Source organism: Grus americana, chromosome 3 (genome assembly GCF_028858705.1).
Source record: "Grus americana isolate bGruAme1 chromosome 3, bGruAme1.mat, whole genome shotgun sequence".
NCBI classification, from domain to species: Eukaryota; Metazoa; Chordata; class Aves; order Gruiformes; family Gruidae; genus Grus; species Grus americana.
In genome coordinates this window covers 95177050-95196373 of record NC_072854.1, presented here as the reverse complement: position 1 = coordinate 95196373, position 19324 = coordinate 95177050, and the positions used below count along the sequence as shown (strand labels likewise).

Genomic DNA, 19324 nt, shown 5'->3' with positions numbered 1-19324 from the left:
TCTAGCTCTATCCGTTTCTTTTTGAAGCGAAGATGAAAGGATTAATGCATTATTTGCCTTTTAGCCCAGGTGGTCTGCTCTGCTAGCTTCTGCCCCATTTACCATTGTTGCAGCTAACAGCTGTCTGGATTGCAGCTGCTCTAATGAAAGAAGCCCTGAAATGTGCTACAACCGGGCACCTGGCAATGCTGTACCCATTTGTTCATATGGAAGGAACATGCGAGCTTTTAATTGTTCATGGCAAAGGGAGCTTTTTAATGACTTCAATTAACAGAGAGAGAAGAACTCCAGTTAGGTCTTGCTATACAAAAGAGTGTCCACAATGTCATTAAAACAAGATTTACAAGTGTCATAACTCTCAGCAGCATAGTCAACAATACAGCCAATCATTACAACTGAGCACCAAAGGAGAAGGGGGGAACATCACACCACCAAGGAATGAGAGGAAAAGAAAGGAGTTACGGGGGCAAAGGTGCAGAGGAAAAAAGAAAAGTCATTTTTTCTTTTCAGTCTAAATTGATTTTATTCTACAAAATGCTACTCAGTTAAAATTGTAAAAGCAAACCATTTTAATATGTTCTTTCTTTCATAGCAGCAAGCTTTCTCTAACAAGCTTTTTGTTTTAGTGCAAATACTGTAGGCCTGTATTACAGTAAAATAACAAGAACAGAAAAGAGACAACACCAGAGAGAATGCCTCAGAGCTGAGATTCTCCAGGACTGCAAGAACGATATCAAGATCACGACAAGCAAAGGGTCCCAATTCAGCAGTCACCTTTAAGAACCTCCTTGCTAGAAACTATTTCACTGCAGAGGGAAAAAAAACCAACCCAGCAAAAAAACCCCATGATCGAAAACTTTTGAGGAGAGGAAAAAAAAAAAAAAAAAAAAAGAAAGATAATGGTGCCCCCAAACCTTCAATAATCCTCACAGTCACCTATTAATCACTGAGGCTTGATTCCACCTCCAACACCCGCTTTGCAGCAGCACAATGCTACTGATGCTTTCAATTTGCCCCCAGGAGAGTGGAATCAGAATCAGGCCCTTTGTGTATCTGAGGATCTTAAAGTACACTTTAGTGACACTAGTAACTTATCGCTCTAATAAAGATGCACTATCCCTTATCGATGTTACTTTGAACTACACAGTATATCAAGATATATACAACATTTTATCCTCTCACTGAGCAAAAACAATTGGATACCTATTTTCTATACATTTTAATAAGGTTTTAATATCAAGTAACCACAAACAAGAAAGTGGAATAACCCTTTAATCATACAGGACAGAAGGGGAACAATTAAGTAAAACAGGATGGGATTTTATTATTATCTTGTATTCTGAGATTTGTCCTCAACTCCACCTACTGTTCACAGAGGAATGATAATGCATCTTTAGAAACATATCTCTTTTTACAGTTTATACAGACAACAACAAAACCCAGAATATTTTATTTAAAGAATCGAAAAAAGTTATTAGCCTAAAAAAAGAAGAAGATTGGAGTATTTTTAATGCTTTCTTTATTATATCCAAGTCTTGAACAGAAAAAAAAGATGTAAACATGATAAATAAATAAGAAATAAAATGTAGATTGTTCCCCCCACCTCTTAAAATGTTTGACTTGGCCTTCCTAATGAAAATGAACTTGTAAGTGTCATAATAATAAGATTTCTTACATTTCAGAAGTCTGTTTTATAATGGAAAAAACCAACAACAAAAAGGAAAAAAAAAAAAGAAGCAACAACCAAACACCAGGAATGTGAGTTAGGAGGATGTTAAATTAATGGCGGGCAGATCTGCTGGAGCAGGCACAAGACGGCTGCCTGCCAATAAATAATAAGATACCAGGAAGGAGGGGGGTGTCTTAGGTTTGTTTTCATTTTGTTTTTTCTTTTCATTTAGGATGAAGGCCAGGTGGATCCTACATACAGTAAGCAGCAAAATTAAAGGTTCAGATGAACTAAATAGATCATTTAAATAATAATTATAAAAACACAACAGAGAGCTACTGTCCCCAGCATGTTGGTCCCAAATACCGTCACACCACAAGCAGTTTGAGACTTACCCAGTCTCCACACCTACAAGAAAGGAATGGATGAAGGCAATGCCACAACTGGGAAGGGGGAAGGAGGAACGAGGGAAAAACTGGAATGGCAAACATCACCTGGAAGCTGAATGTTTCCTTCAATGCAGCTGCTGCTGCTGCTCCTTCCAGTTTGGCATTGATTAATTTAAGATGTTATTAGAGGCTTCGTTGGGCCAGTCACTGGGGGGGTTTGACCCAAGACCAGCTGAAATTCCCTGGGCCTTTTTCTATTGACTTCAACAGCTCTTGGTCAGACACTAGTTATAACAGCTCCCGCATCCCCATTACATGCAGAACATGGAGACACTGTACATTTAGGAATTGGCAGGGAAGGTACTCATGAAAAATACCATTTTGGGGGTGGGGAAGACAGTCAATTCCCAAAAAGCACACCCATAAACCTGAAAAGAGAAATGCAGGGCCAGACCAAAACGGCAGCAGAGCTCAAGCTGTACCTGTCTGCCAGAAACTAAACAAAGTAAGGCTGATCCACAAAATACAGAAGGCAGGAGACCAGCGATCCCAACACAGACATCCTCTGAGAGATTTGAGGGACAAAACAGGCAGGCACAAGGTATTCAGGGCTTTTTCCAGATAGTAGAAAATAATCCTCTTTTCTGGGCAGTGTCACATGGCTCCTGTCAGTGTCACAGGACAGAAAAGGGGACCGGTCCTGTCCTGTCTCTGAGAAGGTCAATGACAAGGCAGCAGGCAATGGGCAAGGGCCAGCTGCAGCTCCTTTTGGCATTGATTCAGTGAGCAAAAGCAAAGGTAGATTCTTGTTGTTCCACTAGGAGTTAGGCTTACTCAGGTTTGGAGGTGGCATGTGACTTCCTGAAACCCCTAGTAGGAATGCTCCTCATCTCCTGCGAGACAGCGATCCTGCTCAGCTGGCCTCAAAAGTAGCTGCATCACTTTAGGATTCACCACTTGTCAACGTTGCATTCTGCTCAAAAATGGGTGGAAATTACATGCAGAGACATTTCATTGAAGCGTTTTAGATTCTTAATCCAGACTGACCCAAACAAGCATCTGGCAAAATGCGGACAGTTAGAGAAGAAGCAGTTTCACCTAAAGTGATATCATCTACATAAAACCCTATGAAAACAGGATCCTTTGTGCTAACTGCACGAAGTTTAAGGTCTGCTTTATTAAAAAGGAAGTTCTGATGTTCATGTAAGGACAAGAGAACTCCTTCATCAATTTCACTTATTGAGTAAGCCCAATTTGAAACCTCTAGCACCAGTATAATGATGGAAGTGTTTAAGCAATAAAGAAAAAGCCTGAATCACAATTGGCTTTATGAAGCAAAAAGATCATTCATATCTTTCTTTTTCTGTCAGGTTTGGTAAATACCTAGGTTTAAAAATAATAGTAATAATAAAAAAAAGCAAAGCCTACCTTTAGAGCCAAAGTAGTGTCCCTTTGAAATGATTCAAGGAATGGACAGTGGCCAGGGTTTGAGGGAAGCCAGCCCTGCTGAGTAAAGGTCCAGTTCCACAAGACTGATCCCTATTAATTCTTAGTGGAGTTGGTGGGGACTGCAGCAGTTCAGCATCTCACAGGACTGGCCCTATAATTGCATATTGCATTTCTCCAGGTCCAGCCTGACCAAGAAATACCCTGGTTTCAGTTGATTAAAAAAAATAATATAAAAGAACAAGAAAATCTCACACCAAAATAAATAGCTTCCACCACAGCTTCAACAGGCAGGACCAAAGAGCTATCCCCTAACTGGCTTAGCTGACAAGCTGGGCAATCCTAGTGTGCACACGGTCGTGGTTTGTCAGTGCCTTGACATCAACAGGAATTGAGCTTGGCTCCAAGTGGGAATAGGTTACACACATTACTGTTTTCAGTAGCAAACATCGGTGCTGGACAGCTTGTGCCCTCTGTGAGCACTTAGTAGTAGCAGCCAAGCCCACAGGTTGGAGAAGACAAGGACCCAAGCTAGGGGAAGAGCCCTCTAATTTGTTTTTTTTTTTTTTGTCTTCAGGCCAATCAACCCCAACAAAAACAGATCAACTGCAATGCAAAAAAAAAAAAAAAGGCCAAAGACCAAGGTGCAAATAATGGTAATTGTTTTTCCTGTGCTGTCAATTTGTCATTCATAACCAGAGGGTATCAGAAGCCCTGTTCTAGCGCAAACAGGTCATCACTTTGACCATGCCATTCCTGCCTGGTCAGGAGCACCCTGTGACCTGTGCTGGAGGTTGGTCCACTGCCGTCCCCCCGACCTTGGAAACTGGGAATCTCTGAGCAAACAACACCCCCTAGTATCAACTGATGGATGTGTGCTGCTTTGTTTCCCAACAATGAAAAAGTCAGCAAGGGTACAGCCAGCTAGTTTCACCTTCTTATCCGCTGCCAGTCTCCATCCTGGATTTATAGGCACATGGTGCCACCTCTTTTTCGGTAGCATGTTCTGCAAATATGGCCAAGGGGAAGGGAGGATTTACTAATAGGAAGAGATCAGCCTTTGAATCAGGAGCCCTGATGGGGAAGAAGATGCAATACTCCCTAGACAGTGGGCAGCCCAGGAAAAGTAAACAACAAGCAGCAGATTTGATATCCACAAACTGGGGTAAAATCCTGCCAAAGACACTGGTAAGTGCCAGCCCAGCAGCTTTTCTGATGCTACTTTGGCCCTGAGATGCTGAATTGTTTTTTGAGGAGCCCAAGGGGATAAATTATCTACATTTTAAAAAAGAAAGGCTTCTGCATGAGCCTCCTGCTGTCTCTGTGCCCCAGGCCAGAGTTACGAGCTCTGCCCTTGCTGCTGAGCCCTCAGGCTCCTCTTGGTCCTCCCTCTCCAGGACCTCCCAGCCATCCCCCTCCTGCCTGGGCAATCCTACATGTTTCCCGCAGCCTGTCCCAAGAGGAAATGTCCTAACAAGCCTTTAGAGTTCAGAGCAACTGGATGAAATGTCATGGGATCGACAACATTGGAAATGATAAGCGCAGAGTGAGAAAGAGGGAAAGAGAGAAGTTGTAAGATCAACTAACCAGAATGATGTAAGCACAGAGCACAACCGATCAGATCAATTCACAAAGGAAAGGGATGACTAGCAACTGTCTGCAGCTCGCCTTCAGTCCTGGCCAGGAGTGCTCCCCAAGTCCACTACGGCCGTGAAGAGGTTTCCATAGGCAGTCCCTACAGAGGGGACGTCACCCTCTCCAAACAGTCCTGGCGCGTCAGTCCCACCCTTGCCGTTTCCTGCCTCCAGGGAGCTGGCGTTGGTCCTCACTCTCCTTCCTGGAGCTGCAGCACTTCCCCATCCTTGTTCCTGCTGCCCTTGTGCTTGAACGATCCTATGCCTGTCTCTAATCCCATGGAGGGGGGCTCCCCCCATGGTGCTGTGGGGGGATGTAACACACTGGCAAAATGGGGGACCGCAGGGGGATTACAACGCCAGCAAGGTGGGAGAGTTCAAGGAATCCGAGGACTGGTCACCGCTGCTGCTGCTCCTCCGGTGAGCTTTGGAGCAGGACTCAGACGGGGAGAGAGGAGACTCCTGATCCAACACATTGGGGTAGGTGAACACCAAGTTGGAGGAGCCAGGAGTGATGGCTGGTGTTGAGGTCACCACGATGGGAGTGTTGAGTGCCTCCTCCCCATAAAAACCTCCAGCAATGCTGATGGGCTTAATGACAGACCTCTGGGCTTTGTCAAGGACCAAAGAGGAAGATGGGATCTCTTCCTCCACAGGCTCCTGCTTCACCACCACCGCTCCACTCGCTCCAGTCCGAACGCTCTGGAGGCTGCTGGATGGTGGGCTCCGACGTTCCTCAGGGCTGATTTTGCACACAGGGCTGTGAGCCACCAGCATAAACTCCAGCTTCTCCTTCTCCTTCTGGAGCTCAGCAATTTCCTTTTGCAGCACTGACTTCTCTTCCTCCAGCACTTCAGTTTCCTGCAGACAAAAGGGGAATAAGTAAGTATCAGAGGCTCTGGCACTGCACCTCACCTGGAACACAGCCATCAAGTCCAGTTCCCATCTGGCACAGGCAGATACACCCCAGACTCTTCACGAGCCAAGGAGGCACCAGGTCATTGCGAGCTGAGCATCTTGTGTTTCGTGTGTCTACCAGTAGGCTATTCGCAAACTTCACTGACCTAAGGTTTATAAACAGTCTTCTCATGAGCTCACCTTAATTTTCTCATGGCAAGCTTCCACCACTCTGTCTTGGCCTGTGACTTAAATAGATCTCCCTTGCTGTCTGCCTGACAGACACCTTAGCAGAGAGGACGCAGATCTCCTACCATCATTTTTTTGTGTCAGGTAAGACATGTTCTTTTCACTTCTTAGACAGAGGTAGTGTACAGTAATCTCTAAACTGTTTCCACTTTCCCTCTGTGGTGCATATTCCAGATGAGGTCTGACACTTGCATAAAGGACTAACCCTTTCATCTCTACTGGATTATCCCTTGATGCATCCTAGGATTAATACATTTACCTTTCCCGTGGTCACATCACACTGATGGCTCACAGTCAATCTGTGAGCAATTACTACCTTCCTGTGTGAAGAGCTCATTTCACAGAACTCACCCTTAGTCCTTCAGGATATGACCTCCCACTTTGCACTTCTCTCACTTCTATTACTTTAGTCATGACAATCCTTAAATTCTTCCTATAGAACGCCCTGCCTCCCCTACACTGAGAATACCTCCCAAATTTGAGTCGGCAGTATGTTTCACCAGTGTGCTTTCACTGCTGCTGCTGTGCTTATTAATAAGATCATGGAATACAATCAGCCCCAGGCTGGTTCTTGACTAGAAGTGCTGGAGCCTTCCCTCCAGCCTCTTTCAACGCAACCCATCCTTGTCTCCTCTTCAGCCAGTCCCTTACCCACCCCACAGCTCTTGCAGTCACCCCTACCTTCTCCAGCTTAACTAGTTATTTCCCCGGTGGCATCGGACCATACGTCTCTGCGGTGCTTCCTTTGTGCAGGAAATCAGTTACCCCCACCAAAGAAAGGTTAGCCTAAAGGATGTGGCTTCGGTAGGTACACATAACATCTGCCTCATTTTCTACTGCTTTCAGATGATCTTACTGTCCTCAGTGCTTTTGTCCTTAATGCCTGCCTCCTTTGAGGCACACAGCATCTTTTTTGCCACTTGCAGAGGGAGGCTCGTGCTAGCTGGGAGACTAGAAGGGAGGAGAGCTCCTAAGACATTTTGGGCAGTCAGCAAGGCGGATTTAGGCTCCTGAGCTCTAGGCCAAGCCCTCACCACCGTTGATGCAGGAGCAACACCACCAGGAAGCCCCAGAAGGGGAAGGCAGCGTGTGTTTTGTAGCATCTTCCTCGAACACGCTAGCGGAAGGAGAGCAATGCCCTGCAAGCTGGTCCAAAGGGCGGGTGGCAAGGAAGGAGAAATGTATGCAGAGCACGTACCGCCTGGAGTTTCTCTGTTAGCTCTCGACGCCTGTTACGACACTTAGCAGCTGCCAGCTTGTTCCTCTCTCTCCGGATCCTTCGCTTCTCTTCTTCCTCAGGCGACAGCTGTGGGCAAGTGCCAAGAAAACCCACAATCAGATCTGAGCAAGGCATTCCTTGAAGTTTGTGAGATTTTAACCGCAACGCAAAGGAAAAAGGCCTGATCCAGCAGGATGCTGAGCACTCCCCCTCTTCACTGATGTCAGCAGAAGATGAAAGTGCACAGTATCTCTGCCTGCACCGGGTCTTAGCAGAAGGGTGAGGAGAAGATGGAGCGGGGAGAAGATTGTGTAAGAGGACAGTGAATCTGCACCAAGGCCAAACAGATAAAAGATGCTCTGATTGTTTCACAACTTGGGTGGTATGTTAAGCAAAACCAGAGCACGATGTTGTAAGTGCCTCTTTCAAGAAAGAAAAGATCTGCTGCTTCCCACACAAAAATAGTTGTTAGCTTGAAGGTCGGGGATGGGGTGGGGGGAGACAGGGAAATCAGCAGAGCTCCCATGAAGTCCGTGAAGCAACAATGATTTATACCACCCAAAAATCTGACCTCAGATTTTCGAGCACTCAGTGAGATAACACACTGTGCTTCTTGCATCAGCAGGCAAGGCCCCAGTGATATCAAGGGCTTCCTGAGGCCAGCTTACATCCTCACTGATGTAAATCAGGCGCAATTCCATAGAAATCCATCCAGCAACACTCTTACGAAACCAGAGGAAGTCAGCAGGAGCCCACAAGATCTGGTCAAGTCAGGCCTAGCTTTTGGGGTTTGAGACGAGGTTTTACAAATCCCGGCAGCAGCAGGTAGGCTTGCACCACTGCCAAGGCCGGCGAGCTGGTACGGCAGCGCATGAACAGGGCCAGCAATGGCCGCGCTCACCGCTGTGGCACGTGGCGAGCAGGAGCTGGTGCAAACAGGCGGCCGTGGGGGTTCAAGCACCGCTCGGCCGTGCATCCTCCTCTGCTGCAGACTGACCCCGTGCCCCACATTTCAGCCTCACCGGGCCAGCATGTGCGGTGGGGGCTTTGGCCTGCTGACTGCAAACAAAAGTGAAACGAGCACCCTGCAAAGCATGTGTCAGATCTCACGTAGTGCCAGCAGAGAATGGGGAAAAAACCCACCTTTATGAAAAGCTTTCAGTTTTAATATTTTCTGGGGCTGTCAAAACTGCAAATGAGATATTCACCCTTTTACTATCTTTTCTTTTTAGTATTAGTTTTACTCTAACCTCATTCTGGTTTGTTTTGGTTTGCTTTATTTCCTTAGTTTCGATCTTCACAGTTTCGGGGAGTTTACTTCAGCTGCTGGGCATTCCCCTTGCTCGGTTCTGGTTTGGTCTTGGTTTTGTTGGTTGATTTTTTTTTTCTTTTTTTTTTTGGGGGGGGGGGGGAAGGGGCAGGGGGGGACAGATCCAGTCCATGCCTGCAATCGCACCTGCATGCAGCGGGAGCCCCCAGATGCACACCAAGCAACGCGAGCACTTCTAGGACTTCAGGACACAGGTTTTGGGCCCCAAAGCTTTTCCATGAGCAGAGCACAGTGCTCCATCGCAGGGTGGGGGGTACCTCCGCCCCACTGGGCAGCAGCCAGCGGGGCTTTGGCATATTCCCCCCAGTAAGGAGCCCCTACAGGCACCGCTCTGCCCGCTCGCTTTCCAGCCCACACGTGTGCAGGGTAAAAATGTATTTGCACGCACGTATCTGCAGTACAGCAAAGCGTTAAGCACGCACATTCTGTGCTGACTGGGGGCCTCTGCGTACAGTTTTCAAGAGCCCTTTCATGCTTCAGAAGCACAGGCCTCACTGAAATATGTTGGGACTGAAATTTCTTTTCCCAGGGCCTTCAGTCATTTTTAAATTATCTGTCTCGGAGGCTATGCTTTGCAAAAATCTCATAGACGGGGCTGAAGCCCCTAATCTGGATGTGCTTAGCATTATACCGGGTCTAAAAAGGAATATTCTGTCAGCGGTTGCTGGATTTGTTTGAAAGCGGTTGGATTTGGCACTCTTCGTGCCCCTGCTGTACGCGTTATCTGTAGCTTGTCCAAGCCCAATACGTGCATTCGCTGGCAGAAACGTTCATCAAAACAGGCTCTTTTCATAAAGCGTTACACAATGTTTTCCAAAAAGGCACTCCGATGCGGCGTTCAAAGCACCAACAGCGGAAACCTGAGCCAAAGAGCCACTAAAGCGCCCGGGTACTGCCTTAGCACGTGTCTAATCAAAAGGACTTGGCTTTGAATGACCCACAATGAACCGCTTGCAAACAAGCCACAGGCCAGGAATTGCTTGGCAGGCATCCTTCAGCAAATAACTTTGAACAACAAATAAAGCGGAGAATATGGTGATCTCTTCACGGCCAATTTGCGAACACAGAGGCAGCGTTTGTCAAACAAATTAGTTGTTGCTAATTATTCCCCCAGTTCTCGTGAGAGCTTCCCTGGCTTTGGACACCAGCCCTGCACGCAGCGAACCGGGAGGTAGCTCCAGCTGGTGGAAAGGGCTGGCACGTACCCGAGCCACCACGGCTGCCCCATGCTTCCTCCCAAAAACGGGTCCTCAGTGCGCCCATGCTGGCTCCCTGCACAGAGGTGCAGCTCACGCTGGACAAGTGACTTTAACTCCTTCCCTGCCTCTTAAGTCTAAACCAGACGGCCACTCCACATAAAATAATCAGACTGTGAATCAAAACAGATGACGTGGAAGTAAAAGTAGGGCTGGTGAGTCTTATTAGAAACAGACCTCATGCAATAGTGTCTGCTGGTGTGCTGAGGGTGCGCAGTGCGTCTTGTTACACTGCTCTGCAGCGACCCACACAACTGCTGCTTGGGAACAATTTGGGGAGATGGAGATTAAAAAAAAGAATTAAAAAAATCTGAATACTTGTTTTTTGGAAAGAAATCAGCCTAGCACTGTGGATAGCTATTCAGACAGCCCTGGAGAAGGCTGTTTCTCACCAAGAAGAGACTGACAGAGCTGAAAGGATTTCCAGAAGACGAGATGCCTACATCTAGTCTACCGCCCTGCCCCAGCACAGGAGCAAAGGTCCTGGCTCAATAATCCCATCAGGAAGCTGAGCACAGGGCAGCAGTGGTACAACAGGCCACCCCATCCCAGCTATGAAAATGCCACTGGGTTCGGAGCAGGAAAATCTCTGCTTATGCGATCCCCACCTCACCGCTGTAATGAGATCAAGTGATTGCATGTTTGCAGTGGGAAGGTGGATTTAGACGCCAGATGTCCGGAAGACTTTGCTACTAGAATCAAGGTGCTCTAGGGAAGCTGTTCCTCCCTGCGTGGTGCTGGCTGGTGCTGGTGGTATCACCCAAAAGTGAGACTGGAGCAGTGCTAGCTGCCACAGAGCAGATATAAAACACTACCTGATGTAATTAGGGTGTCAGATTTGTAAAGGACCTACATAAAAGCTCCCCTGCTTGCTCAGAGGTTTCCTTCTGCCTGGAGTGGCAGAGACACTCAAACTGAAACCCAGGGCTGAACTTCAGAGTTTCACCTGCTTTTGAAACAGAGCCGCAATGTGGTCCAGTGGTGCAAAGCATTTGACAGAGACTGGGTAAGTCTCACTGTATGATGAGGAAGCAGCAATAAAATCACCCTCTGGCTTACGCCATTCATCACCCTGAGAATCCCCAGCACCTGTACAGCGCAGGGGACAGACCTCACCGCTCCCCTGTGGGGCCAGGAGGTCCCACGAGAGGGCAGGGATGGGGAAGTCCATACGCCTGTTTCTAAGGCATCCCCAGCCGTTCTCCCCAACACGGTTACCTGCTCATCTCTTCGTCTCCGTCCCACTGTGGTCCCGATGGTTTTGATCACACCAGGTCGCTGAAGGGCCGTGTGTCCGGCCACTGAAGACAGCGAGGGCAGCGGATGGCTGTAGGGGTGTGAGCGAGAGTAAGGGCTTGACATGGAGGTGATGACGGTGGGCTGGACCATCCACTGCAGGTCTTGGCTAGTTGTGATGGCGTTGATCGTAGGGATAAAAGCACTGCCTGATCCTGGCATATCTACTCGAAATTTCTAGGAGGAAAGGCAGGGGAGAAAAGAAAGAGAGAGAGGAGAAGAAACTGTCAATGAAAGCAGAACATAAGTGGTTACTCAGACACCAGCTAGGCCCTCAGGAGCAGCACCAGTGACGATCAAAGCAGCACCAGAAGCAAAGGCACCGGCTGATGGTGCCTCTGCAGCATCCCAGGCTACCCTGCCTGCCGCAGCCCCCCGAGGAAGGCGCTGGGCTCAGGCGCTTCCCCTCTGGAGCAGCCCTGCCCTCTCCCAGCCCCCTTCCTCATCCCCCCCCCCACCTCCCCAGCATCCCCCATGCCAGCCTCCCCGCTGGCAGCAACCCCACCGCCGCAGCCTCCCTGCTGTGCCCACTGCTCCTTCTGGCGTGGAGCGAAAGGGGAATTACGGAGTTTCTAGAGGAACACTTCCCTGCCAGTCCAAAGAAAAGGAAGAGAAACTTCAGTTCTGAATTGCCGTTACCAAACAGAGCAAAGCCACCTTCTACCAAAGGATTCCCCTGAAATTTGGGCTTGGTCCACATAGGTTTTGGTACAGCGAGAACAGCAGCTTGCTTCTCGTTCAGCGGTTCTGTCCTCACCGCACACACAGCGCAAGCAACCCGGCCCCGGGATGGTTACGTGCGAGGATATGTATTTTAATAGCAGCCTATAAAATAGGTATTAGGATTCAGATCGGACAAGTTCCCTGCAGCTCTCTGCACTGTCTAGACAAAACAAGGCAGCACTAAAACCAAGGCAGCAGGTAATGATCTCCTCCAAAATACATGTACACCTTGTTTCAGACAGAGGTAAATCCATCTGGATAATATGCTGGCACTAAACTGCAAGGAAAACAATCGCTTGTCCCCGCAGGGGGAAGCAGAGGAGAAAGAATGCTTTTGTCTATGCTGAGCTCCTTCAGGAGACTTTCAGTGGTTAGACTCGGTTTTACAGACGCACATGCCTTGCTCCAGCAATCACTGTGCAAGGGACAGGGCTCATAGGACCAGCAGCCGCCAGTACCATCAATTTGTAAGCCGTGAAATGATCTTGTGAAAAATGCACATTCTTGGGTCAACAAACTAGCATCCCAGAGAAGCGAGAGCCCTTGCATCAGCCTGACCTCAGCTCAGGTAAGCGTCCCAGATAAGGGACAGCACTTCAACACAGATTTCCTTTTCAGGGTGTGCCTAGCCAAGCACCTTAAGTGCTTTGTTAAACCAAGGCTACTGCAAATAGTATTTCACATTCTGATAGCTACAGCTTTTCAGGCCAGTGTTAGCCATAAGAAGTCCAGTTGCCAACACCTGGAGACCAGAAGATCCAGTTTGAATACCAGCGAATGCCAACTTACTTCGGACAGTTCAAAATCTAGCAAGAAAGGACAAGAGAAGGAAGGAGTGAATCAAGTTAAGTGGGTGGGGGAATTACACAGACAGGATGACACTGGCACTAAGACCTTGGCAAAAGCCTCACCAGAACCTCAGAGATTCACCTGGAGCTCGAGTCCAACACAGCCTTAGCATATCCCACATCTCAGAGTGCATGCCATCTTTGTGACCCCAATTAACTACAGAGGGCAAGAGCTGCAAACTGTCGACACTACGCAGGAATTCACAGGCACAAATCCCCTTCTTTGCTCTGCCCGGTGTAAGTTGTGGCCACATGGCATGGACAAGGATGGATGCCTTGGTGCCTCCACAACCATAACACCGTAACAAAGGGATTTTAACCTAGCAGAAGGGATGAAGGTCAAGACTAGTTAAACCACAGGTGCTCAAGACTAGTTAAACCACAGGTGCTCAGGGGACACAAGTTCTGCTTCCAGCTCTACAAGTGGCTTCTACCATGACCTTTACCTACTTGTGCCACCATCCCTCCTATACCCAAAAAGCAGAGAAAAACCTCCAGTCTTCTTTGCAGGGACACCAGAAACGTATGGCTGCAAAACATACAGAGATCTTTCAGTGCTTTGCTATGCAAAGACACCGTTTGCATTCCAGAGGAAATGACCTTTGCAGTGGTACCACTGTTACTGCAGCCTCTGACACCCAACGACCTGCTAAGAATTCCCATCAGAGGTCAGGAGAGTCAGACCCACCACCAAACCAACCACACAAGATACAAGCGTCTTGCACAAAGATTGGGCTCTGAGTTATTGATAAAGTGACTACTCCACTTGCAGTCACTCTTGTATTCACCCTAGGGCCCTTCTCTAACACTAGTAGAGGCCTCCTGGACAGCAAAGGGGAGCTGCTCAGTTCAGCCACATCCCTCGGCAGCTCCGCGGCGCTTGCTTGCAGACCCAGGGAAGAGACCAGTCAGACTGCAGTCCCTGCCTGTGCCATGCTCCATCTCTGTCACCAGCTTCCTTTCTAATCCCTTGAAATAGCTTAAAAAATTCCCTAAACTTATATTCTGTATTTTCCAAAGGCAGTATTTTTCCCAGATAACCAATTAAGGGACACGCTGCTGTGACAGGCTGACTCTTCAGGTACAGGGTGCTCAGGCTACTGCCGGTTTTTTTACAGGCATTGCTTCCTGACTGGGCAGGCTTTCCCCACATACCTCGCTTTCCCTGCTAGGACACTGCACTAGATGAGCTTTGCCATGCCAAAATACTGCCGCCCCCTCCCTGCTTCAGGGTCATCAGCTCTGACCCCTGGGACACTGCTGGTTTCAGTGGCAGGCCCCGAATTCCTTGCCACCTCCCTGCACAGACCCTTTGGGCACTGGCCTTCTCACTTTGGAGCTCCAGACCTTTCCCCAAACTGCAGCCTGTCTTTGCTCCCCCTTTAGAGAGCTTCGATCCTCCCAGCAGCACCTCCTGCCCTCACCCACCTCCCCGTTTCTCCTCTTTCCAGACTCCCTCCTGCCATTTCCTTGCCCAGGACACCCACAGCTCTCCTCTCCTAACCCGGGAGAGGCTCCTGGAGGCAACTCTCTGCCAGCTCTCCATTCTTATCTACGAGGAATTCACAGTGCTACAGAAGAGATGTGGCGATAGCCAGATTGCAGGGCTATACACGCAGCACGCGCTCAACCACGAAGCCACCGCTCTCCTCCTGACCGAAGCAGCACGTAGATGAAGGTATCATTAAAAAAAAAAAAAAAGCAACCACTAAATAACAAACAGAAAGAGTCCTGTTATTAAGAGTGCAAAGAACTGAGGTCAGTCTCTGCTCTGCCTTAAAAATACAGGGTTGGAGAAGAGCCTCCCCCGATCCATAGTTGAGGAAGCCTCCAGCAAGACCTGCCATGGGCAGGGACAGGCTACATTAGCAGGTCACAGCTTCGGAGCACGGGAACATTTCAGGCTTTGGCTCCGTGGTTCCCTTCTCCATCTTAGCGAGGAGTTTCTATACCGCACCCCGTTGCGTCTCCACTCCCCTCCAGACTTTCACTTACATCTGTAACTGCAAGCGCTGAACAGCACCAGAAGCCGGTCTAGAAAAGGGTACGATGACCATGGAAAAAACCAAAACAAACAACAAAGCCACCAAAAAACCACCCAGAGGATCTTTAGCAACTACTCAGTTATCAAATACAGGGTGTATAGGATATATCCTATAATAAAAACAAGGCCCCTGATGGCTCTTTTGTGTTGAACATCTCCTCGAAGGAAAACTGGACACAGTGCTGGGATATTTGAGGGGAAAGTCGACCGGTCTGAAAGAGTACACAAACTCTTCCCATTAAAGTCTATGTTTACCACATGGCAAGTCAGTGATTAGGAAAATAGCATGACACGCAACTTAAAAGAAAAATGTTCCAGTACAGCGTTGTATGGGAAAAATAATTAAAAAGCATCAAAGTTTTGGCTCTGAGACACAGTTTCCACTTAAACATGTGACTTATGCATCTTTTCTTGCTTTGGGGAAAAAAAACCAACCAAAAAACGAACACCACTAGAGAAAAAATTTCTACAATGCATATTTTCTGTAGCGATAAAACTCTGCAGATCTCTGTAGACCAGAATCAGCAGAACAGCCCGATTGCTAGGGTAAAGGCAACGCTTACATTTGATCTTAATCTACAACATCTGTAAGGATCAAGGGAAAGATGAAGCGCAAGGCCTTGAGAAATCTCCCGGATTCTTAAAGAAAACATTTATGTTCTCGCTAAGCCGGCATCCTGCTCAAAGCCCCATTTGAGATAGTAACCCTAGAAACCGGACTGCTGCGCCCGTATCAAGTGCCACGCACACCAGCTGCCTGGGGAAGATGTGCAGCCCCAGAAAATAAAAAGGGGAAAACCCAGTTATCGGTCAGACCTCGATAGCTCAAATATTAAGTGGCATCAAAGTTTCACGACCTCCTGCAGCAAGTGCTTGAATCCAGCGCAGCTGCTGAATCGGAGGAGGAAAGTGAGAACGAAAGATTTGCAGCTTGTCGGGCGTTTTCAGCTTCTCGACCCCGCTTCCCGCTCCCCCACCTTGTCCCGGCATTTACTGTAAACCAGGGGATAAGCCGGAGCCGCGCTGCAATCCCTGGAAACCTCGGTCGGCAGCCCGCAGAGGGCACCAGCGAGATGCGTTTGGAGCAGGCTGGGAGCGGCGGCGAGTCATTTCTGGTAAAACTTCTTTAATGTGAGGAATGTCACGGGCTGGTACGGTTGGCAAAGTTTAAGAAGAGACTTTTTTTTTTTTTAAAAAATGATCCTATGACTTCTGGATGCGAATACAGCAATGTGCTCACACTGCCAGATCGCTCATACAAGCCACACAAGAAATAATATTAGCGGGGGGGAGGGGGGGGAAGACCAACTCTGAAAAGGCAAAAAAAGAGTGAGGCTGGGCCAGCTGATGTAAACAAGTTATGAAATAACCCAGGTTTGTATAACTGGTCCGATTGTGTAATGCCTTCCCCAGAAGCGGTGGATTTAGTCGATGTAGACGTATAAGACATTCCGAGATGTTTTCTTAGGAAAAGAAAAAAGAAAAAAAAAAAAGCACCAAACCACCCTCAAACCACCCGACTAGACTTTTAGGTCCGTGAATTCACGCCGCTTCCACAGGAAATATCTCCCATTCTTCAAGCGCCGCCCGGCAGCGGGAGCTTGCGGGGGGAGCAGGGCCGGCCGGCGCGGGGAGCGCTCCGGCGGCTCCCCGGGAAACTCCCGCTCGGGAAAAAGCCATCCCCAGCCTGAGAGCGGCCGGCGGCTCCCGGCAAGCGAAGGAGCGGCCGGGCGGCGGGCAGAGCAGAGCTGGTCTCAGCAGTGGGAGAGGCAAAAATAGTATCACCGCCACGGAGCCAAAGTTCGCGGGTTTTTTGGGGGGTGTGGGTGTGTGAAAAACGGGGAGACCGAGACCACTTTAAACGCTTGAAAAAGCTACAGCCCAGTTCAAGCCATCCCCTGCCTGGTGTACGGTGGCTGCAACGGCGCCTTGAAAGTAACTCGGGCGGCACCTCCCAAAGTCCCAGGGAAGACGCCCGAACCGGTGCGAGCGAGCCCCGGGCAGCGCCCGGGAAGAGGCGTTGAACGGAGGGACAGAAAGAGCTCCCGACCAGAACAAAAGCAGGAAGGAGGAAGAGTCAGATGCGCCCGTGTTATTTGCGTTACCGGCCTCAGAGACGAGTTGCCCGCAGGAGCTCTTTGATTTCCGAGCTGGCCCCGGCCCGCCGCTGCGGCGGGTCCCCGGGCACCAGGCGGGGTCTCCGCACCGACACCCGCGGGCCGCGCTCTACCTGGGGCCGGGGCGGCGGAGGCGGCCCGCCGGGCGCTTCTCTACCGCACGTCCCCGCTCGGGCCAGGCCGCTGCCTCCTACGACACCCCCGGCCCCGGGTGGGCACCCCCGACCCCGACCGGAGAGGAACTCCGCTCAACGTCCCGCCCGGAAGGGTCGCGGCACTCGCTCCGGAGCGGGCAGGGAGGGAAGGAAGGAGGGAGGGAAGGAAGGAGGGAAGAAAAGCGGCGGCGCCCCGCCGGGAGCGACGGGACGGCGGCTGCGGACAGCCCGCGCCCCGGCACCGTCTGCGCCCCCGCGGACGGCGCCTCTCCGCCGGGCGCCCGCGCCTCCACCGCGGAGTAAGCGCCGCTCCCCGGCCGCCGCTCCCCGGGCGTGGCGGTGAACTCCCGTGCCGGGAGCGCTCGCAGCAGCCCCCGGAGGGACCGGAGGAGAGGGGCAGCGCCCGGCCCTACCTGCTGGGCTGCGCCGCTGGAGTAGGTCTCGGGATGTCCCGGGGAGCCGCTGCTGCCTCTGGAGGAGGTGTCGAAGTTCCCGGGGTAGTCCTGGTACATGGTCCGAGGTCGGGCCGGGGGAGCCGCGTCCCCGCCTTCCCGCACCGACACCCGCCGCTCCCTCGCCGTCTCCCCGCCCCCTTCTCCCTCCCGACCTCTTCGGCTCTTGCCTTTCGCCTCCCAACGCTCGCCGCGGAAAGGGGAGGAAAAAAAAAACCAAACAAAAAAAAAAAGGCTTTGGAAGGGGGAGAAGGGGAAAAAGGTTAAAAAAAGGGGGGGGGGAAGAGAGAAAAAAGAAAAATAAAATAATAATAATGATAATAATAAAAGAGGCTCAGGCGGCAGCGAAGCGCCGACGGGACGGGACGGGAGGGCTCGGCGGCGCCGCGGGAGCAGAGCCGTGCGCGCAGGCAGGCGCAAGCAATTGCGGGCAGCGTTGCGCGCCGATGTCCTCTCTCCGCGCTGCCCGGCGAAACTCGCCCCGCCGGCGGAGCGGCCGCGGCCCCGGGGGCTGCAGGCGGAGCGGTTGTCCTCCTCCGCCCCCCCACCCCCACCCCACCACCACCACCGGCCGCCCCTTTTCCCGGCGCGGGGTGACTCAACCGGGTCTTAAGCCCCGCGGCTCCCCGGTACTAGGAGAGCAGGAGCTCCGCGCACTCGCGGTGACTCAGAGCAATGGCATCGCTCCGTCCCCACTCGCTTATTATCCGCCCGCCGCCGCCGCACCATGTGCACTCGCACACGTCAAACCCGCGGCGCACCGGCCCCACCTTGCCAGAGCGGAGCCTCCCACCTGCCGCTGCCGCGGGGGGGGGGGGGCGGGACGGCGAACGGGGGACCGCGCCCGCCCCCGCCGCTCGCCGCCGCACCGCCCCCGCCGCTTCGCCCGGCCCGCTCGGACCCGCGCTTTGCGCGGGTCCGAGCGGGCCGGGCGAAGCGGCGGGGGCGGTGCGGCGGCGAATTCCCGTCAGGCCCCGCCTCTCCCCTCCCCACTTGGTGCCGTCCGTTGTCGCACGTTGCCAAAAATGGTCATTTGCGTCGCACGACGCGAGCGCGGGTTTCCTTGCCGCGGATGACGCGCTGCGAGAGGGATTCCCTAGCTCCGCCGCCAGGATTTAAAGGGGCAGGCACACGGTTTTTTGGGGGGGGGCGTTTGGGGAACGGGGCGCAAATGTCGCCCCACGGATCGGCTTCCCTCGCCGCGGTGGGGCGGCGGGGAGGTGATACACGGGGTGTATCCAGCGCTCATCCCTGCAGGAAGGTGGGTGGCGTCAGCAGTACCCCAGTGCTTAGTCTGTTTCTTCGCAACATCAGTGAACCGAGTGTTAGACTTGGCTGGTTTTTATAGCAGTGTTAACCTATTTTTATTTTTTTTAGATTATTTTCATGTATTTTTTAATTTTATTTTTTCCTTTATGTCTATATTTTTATTATTTGTTATTATTTTTATTTCTTTTTCTTTTATATTTTTCTGATTTATTTTTGCTTATTTTATTATTGCTATTTTTATTTTTAATGTAATTTTTCTATTTCTTTTTCTTATTTTTTTATTTTTATTTTGTTTTATTTTTAGTATTTCTTTTTTATTTTACTTTTTAAT

At 50.3% G+C, this 19324-nt stretch overlaps 1 protein-coding gene across 1 annotated transcript; it reads right to left on the bottom strand.

Annotated features, from left to right (window-relative positions):
* Positions 1–234: 234 nt before the first annotated feature.
* Positions 235–18496, bottom strand: FOSL2 (FOS like 2, AP-1 transcription factor subunit). The gene is made up of 4 exons (XM_054820710.1): positions 17686–18496; positions 11308–11562; positions 7483–7590; positions 235–5999 (listed from the first exon to the last, which is right to left on the bottom strand). Exons 1-4 carry the CDS (start codon positions 17782–17784, stop codon positions 5490–5492), a joined length of 972 nt encoding a protein of 323 aa, XP_054676685.1. The 5' UTR covers positions 17785–18496; the 3' UTR covers positions 235–5489.
* Positions 18497–19324: the final 828 nt, after the last annotated feature.

Excerpts from the sequence above, each read along its gene's own strand:
- FOSL2 (XM_054820710.1), bottom strand. The coding sequence starts at position 17,784 with ATGTACCAGGACTACCCCGGGAACTTCGACACCTCCTCCAGAGGCAGC. Across the intron at positions 7,591-11,307 it reads GGAGACGAAGAGATGAGCAG|CTGTCGCCTGAGGAAGAAGA; the intron begins GTAACCGTGTTG and ends ACTTGCCCACAG. Across the intron at positions 6,000-7,482 it reads TAACAGAGAAACTCCAGGCG|GAAACTGAAGTGCTGGAGGA; the intron begins GTACGTGCTCTG and ends TTTTGTCTGCAG.